At 54.8% G+C, this 6,085-nt stretch overlaps 1 protein-coding gene across 1 annotated transcript; it reads right to left on the reverse strand.

Annotated features, from left to right (window-relative positions):
- Nucleotides 1–1,169: 1,169 nt before the first annotated feature.
- Nucleotides 1,170–3,924, reverse strand: TCL1B (TCL1 family AKT coactivator B). Its single transcript, XM_006749955.2, has 3 exons — nucleotides 3,763–3,924; nucleotides 1,504–1,674; nucleotides 1,170–1,220 (listed from the first exon to the last, which is right to left on the reverse strand). Exons 1-3 carry the CDS (start codon nucleotides 3,922–3,924, stop codon nucleotides 1,170–1,172), a joined length of 384 nt encoding a protein of 127 aa, XP_006750018.2.
- Nucleotides 3,925–6,085: the final 2,161 nt, after the last annotated feature.

The following is a 6,085-nucleotide window of genomic DNA, read 5'->3' on the forward strand; positions in this document are numbered from 1 at the left end:
CAAGTCCGTCCCTCTGTGTGCCCCTGGTGCAGGTGGGCCTCCTGGGACTCCACGTCCTCTGGGCCAGCAGGTCAGCAGAATGGATGCCCGTCTGAGTCCCAAGTCCAGGCCTGGCTCCCGCTCTGAAGGCGTCTCTAAAACTGAGCCACTCCCTGCCTAATGGGAGCAGGTTGATGGCAAGTTCCAATCATGGGCTCCAACCAGGGGTCTGGCTGGAGCTGGGCCTGGGGGCCTCAGAAGGGATCTGCAGAGGGGCACCTGGAAGATCAGCATCAGGGGCACAAAAGGGAAAGAGAAACCATGGCTTGCAGCCAGTGGGGGAGCTGGGCCCAGCACTCAGACGGGGCCCATCCAGGCAGGTCACGCTGAGTGCAGAGCCGAGCAGGGTGGGACTGCTGAGGAAAACAAGAAAAGCAGAGTCGACAAGGGCCCCGCTGCCTCCTTCTCCCAGGGAGGCCATGCTACGTGTGCAAACAGAAGAGCAGGTATGCAAAGATCCTCACAGAGGATCCATGGGGCCAGCAAGACCTGGGAGAAGACAAAAGGAGGCAGAGCATCATGGAGGAATGGGGCCCCCAATGCAAGCAGGACCAAAGGCTGGGAGGGTAAGGCCAGCTCCAGTCCCTCCAATGCACGGGGCCCTGCTCCGGTCAGTCTCAGTCTCAGAGAGAAGGCAACTGTGGGGGGAGGCAGGGTCCTTGAAGGCCACTGCCACTGATTAGACTTGTGGTACCCCGGTGTCATGGTCAGACCTAGGAAGAGAGCCGCACTCACTGGACTTGAGCTTGATCACTACTATTTCCAGGCTCCAGGTCTTGGGGCAATCCTATCCAGCCCACAGAGCCTCAGCTTTCTCATCTGTAAAGTGGGACATTAATACATGCACCTTACAGAATTCTTGCAAAGATTAAATGATGACTACTATCTGATGAGATCTCGTGCTTTGTGAAGGTCAGGGGCGGGGGGGGGGGCCTGCGCACAGTGAAAACCACAGACCAGGGGGGTGGGGGGGGGTAGCTATGTGAGATAAGCTCAGGGAACAGCAGGAGGGAAAGGAACCCAGCACTGTCTTCCTATAAAGAGGAGAGGCCTCCTTGCTTTTGTTGGCTCTCCACACTGCAGGACACGGACCCCGTCATACCAGCCCATGAGCGGCTCTCCGCTGTCAGTCACTCCCCGGGCGGCAGCTGGGTCAGAATCAGCTGCTCTGTGGAGGCAATCTGCAGGAGGGGGAGCAGCAGTCAGCACCCCCCGGAAATGCTTGTCCGGCCACCTGAAGCAGATGGAACCAGGGTTTGTGGATTTCAGCAGCCTGGGCCCTCTACCCCCGCTCCCTCCACCCCTGGCCCCTCCACCCCTGCTCCCTCCACCCCTGGCCCCTCCACCCCTGCTCCCTCCACCCCTGGCCCCTCCATCCCTGGTCCCACTTTGCAGGATGCAGTCAGCACCTGCCCCTCTTCACCCTCTGAGGTGGTTATAGTTGGTGAGGCCACACACACTTGCCTGGCTGTGGTCCACTACTTCCCAGAGCCTGGAGTCCATTGTTCTGTACCTTCTTCTGGGGTAGAGCTGCCACATGAGGGGCAGCTGGGAGAGTGTCAGCTGGCTGGGGGACATGGGCTTCTGGGGGTGCACTGGCATCTGCCACATGTGGACTGTGATGCTGGGTTCATGCTGAAGGGACCAGAGAGGAGGCGGCACATCAGAGACAGGGCTCCCCTACAGCTGGGCTGCACGCAAACACAGTCCTGGATGCCTGGCCCCGCTGGGGAGCTGCCCCTTCAGATGTGAATGTTTTGAGAATCCCAGACCTAAAGCCATGGCACCATCTCTTGGGGGTTTGGTCTAGACCTGAGATGATGGATTCTCTCCTGGCTCCCCCAAGTATGGTCCTCCTACTGACCTGCACCCCACCTTACCCCTGAAAAGTTAGCCACTCTTCCCACCCGTCGGCAACCTTGGGTCTGCACTGATTATGCCTTGGGCCTCTGTCTCAGCCATTTCTAGAGTTTTTTTAGCTTCTTTTTGTAAGTAAGGCATCCACACACCTTAGGACCTAGGAGTGATGGGTTTTCCCCAAAAATATGTTGTAGTTTTGATCCTGACCTTCACATACTTATTATAAACATAAAAAAAAATAAAATGAAATTTGGTCAATACAGAAAGGTATAAAAGTGAGTGGGGAAAACCACCACCAACTATAACCAAAGTTCCCTTTGTTATGCAACAAAATGGAAAGTTCTTTACAGCGGTTTTATCTGAGTATTTAATGTCTTTGTGATGAGCATACTAGCCTTTTATCAATTATACATATGGCAAATAATTCTTCTCAGTTTGTTGTCTTAACTTTGTTATGGGCTCTTTTTGCAGAGGAAATGCTTTTAATTACATGGCAAAATCTCTTTCCCTTTGGATTCTGGCTTTAGATAGGGTGTCAGCCAAGTGTGGGCCCAATCTGGCCTGCTAGCTCTTTTTGTAAATAAAGGTTTATTGTAGATAAACAGATGCTCATTCCTTTACATGCTGTCTTTGGCTGGTTTTGCACTACAGGGCAGAGTCAAGTAGTCACTGTAGGGTCCTTCAGACCTGCAAAGCCGAAAATATTTACTATCAGACCCTCTACAGAAAGTTTGCTGGGCTTTGGGTTAGGTCAGGCTCAGAACGCTGCTTCCCATCCTAAGATTATATATGAAAATACAGGTCTACTAATAAGAAGTAATTATTCTAAATAGGGGGAAATGTTCATTCTCCAGGTACCCCACTGCATCCATAGCTACATTATTTGAATCCACTTTTCCCACTGGATACATTTTTATGCTCTAAAAAAAAAAAAAACTACCAAAATATTTTGTCCAGAATTTTTTGCATGCTTTATTTGGTGCAGGTGTGGAAAAGATTTTCAGTGTTCTCCACCAAAAATGTTCTGGATAACCTCTTTGAAGAGTGCTAGAAGTGTTTTGTATTGTTTAAAATGTCAGCAAATCGTTTATAATGGCCTAAATGGCATTTTGCAGTAGCTTGACAGGCTTTTCCCATATTACACGAGGTATTTATTGTACCCCTCTAAGATGGATCTAAACCCCTCACCTGGGGCAACTGTTGCCAACCTGAGTGATTATCTTTAACACCTGGGGAGCTTTTGAGGGGTGGGGGGGGTGGGTAAGGGTGTTAGACTCCACCCTAGCTTCCGGATCCACAATCCGTTTCCCAAGTGGGATTCCGGAAGGTGTTATCTGTCAAACGCCCCCAAGGCTTTTCAGCTGTGGCAGCCGTGACTCACCTGCCACAGGGGTATATTATTCCTGTTTTGTAGATAAGGAACCCAAAGCTGACGTTTCTTTTCCACTGTCGGCTCACCTGCTGCCTCTAGGTTGCAAAGCCTCCTGCCTGGGACCTGGAAAACTCCTACTCATCCTGCAGGGCCCAGGTAATAGCTGCCCGATCCGTGAAGCCTTCCCAGCATGCACTGGGGACAGGACTGGGCCCTGACCTACTGAACCCCTCGGCCTCCCAATGAGGGTTACATCCTCTCCTGCAGATAAGCTCATGCCACTGGCCCCTCCAGGCAGGGGTTCCGGGGGTCTGCATGAGGCATAGACATCCCTGAGCTCGGGACCCTGCACGGCCGAGTTTTTCAGGCCAAGTGAGAACGGCCTCCTCTCGCCTCTATCCCGGGCCCTATTGCTGAATGTGCCAGGCCCACACGGGCTGAGGTCCTTGCGCAGTCCTCCCACCTCCCACCCCCCACGCCTGACAACTCACTGTGCTGCCCGGGGAGCCCCTGCCCCGAGCTCTCTGGGAGGGACTGAGCCGCACGACCACGGTCACCCAGGTCCTCCCCTTCTCGTCCTCGTAGATGCCAGGCCTCACGGCCCACAGACGGTGCGGAGGCACCCCAAGGCACGGAGAAGCCCCCGAGGCCATGGCAAGACCGTATCCCGCGCGGTCCTAAAGACACAAGTGAGGCCTCCAGGTGCGGGGCGGCCTTAAGCAGGGCGGTTCCCGCGCGGGGCGGAGCCGGCAGGCGCGGCCCCAGAGGGGAGCAGGGTCTGGGCCGCAGGGGGGAAGCAGTGGGGGCAGCAAGGGGCGGACCCACCCAGGGGTAGGGGAGGCAGCGCTCCGCAGCGGGGCAGACAGAGGCGGGGCCAAAGGGCAGGGGCGCGGGGAGCTGGGCCAGTTCTGGACTGCTGAGACAGGGCCTTGAGCTGCAGGGGGTGGGAAGGCGCCTTCCTGGGTACGGGGTCACCCCCGGCTCTGCGCCCAGGGCAGGGGTGTCGCCGTAAGACCAACACTCCACTTCCCTCCCATGATCCTTCCGCAGCCCCCTCCCTGAACACTCCTCTCCAGTTTTCTCCGCAGGCTATGTCCCTGATTGCCCCTCCCCACCCCTGCCTTGGGGCTTGTGCCCAGACCTCAGGCACACCTCCCTGCCCCAGATCCTGAGCTAGCATAGACTGCTCATCTTCTTCCACCCCTGGGACCATTCCTTCCACAGGGCTCCACGTCAGGACCCTTCTGTGAGCTTAAAGGCATCCCTCAAGCTCAGTGGGCTCTTTCCCGTGGCGGCATCTGACCAGGAGTAGAGGACAAATCAAGCCCTCCCATCAGAGAATGAGCCAGTGCCCCAGGGACATTTGAGATCAGAATCATGTGATGACAGAAACCAGACCAGGGGAGAGAGGGCATGTGGCCATCTTGTCCACCTATCCCTGGCCATGGGGTCCAGAGTGCCCCCCTGGCCTGGCCATCTTATTAGCTCTGCTTTGCCATGAGGCCACAGAGGCGAGAGGCAGGCCATTTGGTAAGCACCCCGGGCTTTGTCTGAATGCACCATGAAGTGATCATTTTCTTTTTGAAAACCAGACGTATGCGTCTTCAAGTTCACATTATAATGATTATGGAGGTGATGTCATTCCTCTGGGAAGACTGAAAAATGATTTCTGGTCCCACCCACATCCAAACAGAGGGCACCCATCACACAAGGGTGTGGATACCAGGAGCCAGGAATCATGGGGACCCCCCAGAACCTGTCTGCTGCAAGTACCAGCCCCCCAGGTTGCTATGAGGATCAGATGAATGTGTGTAAAGAGCAGTGCCTGGTACACAATGGGTCCTCAAAACCTGATGTCCGATAGTTATGTCCGCACACCTGTCCCCTCCCCTGAGGACAGTCCCTCAGCCCTGCCCTTGTAACGCTGCTGCAGCTGGTCCTCATCTCTGTCACTCCTCTCAGAGTGATGTTCTCAGCCTCACTCCCTGATGAGCAGGTGTGTGGCTGTAGATGGGCTGGAGCAGAGTTGGTCAATAGGTGCAGAGCACCCATGCCAAGCGAGACAGTTGACCTATGTCGTCTCATTTATGTCCTCCCAACAGCTCCGTGAGCTAGAGGTTGTCATCTGCATTTGATAAACCAAGAAACTGCAGCTTGAACAGTTTCGTAGCCTGAGCACGGTGGGCGGTAGGGAAAGAGGGTGAACCCACCTGCTCTTGGCTCTAAGGCCCATAGGCATGCAGGTGGGGAACACAGAGGCAGAACCAGGAGTAGAGAGATTTCCCCCCCCTGCTGCTGAAATGGCAGCAGGGTCTGAGGTGAAGACGAAGAACACCTCCCCATCAGTTCAGGGACAAGATGTAAGTAAAGGCTTCCATTAGCAATAAGAACAAAATCAGTAGCGAGTGTAGAGGTCCCTAATGAACAGACCACTTCACTGAGTGCCCTTCTCCTGCCGTGTCCCCTTGTCCCTTGGACCTGCCCTGAAGAAAGACCAGGGCTGGCAGGCAATGAGAACAAAAGTTTGGACCCTTGTCCTGCAGCTCACCTTTGTGCATATCATGTCTGGGATATGGCAATGTCTTCTGGCCAGGTTGTCCATCGTTGGGACCTGCAACTTGAAGTATTCACTCTCTGCAGTGGATGTCACCAAAGTCTTAAGACTTTGAGACACGGACCTCTCCAGGATTGCTCCCTGGCAGAGCCTGGTAATGACTGTGTAGCCTTGCCTGGACCCTTTGCTGTCCTCCTCCAGCAGGGGAAGCCCTTCACAAGCCCTCCTAAGCCCCGGTGTCCCAGCACTAAGACCACTCA

Source organism: Leptonychotes weddellii, chromosome 9 (assembly GCF_054177405.1).
Source record: "Leptonychotes weddellii isolate Sample4059 chromosome 9, ASM5417740v2, whole genome shotgun sequence".
NCBI lineage: Eukaryota > Metazoa > Chordata > Mammalia > Carnivora > Phocidae > Leptonychotes > Leptonychotes weddellii.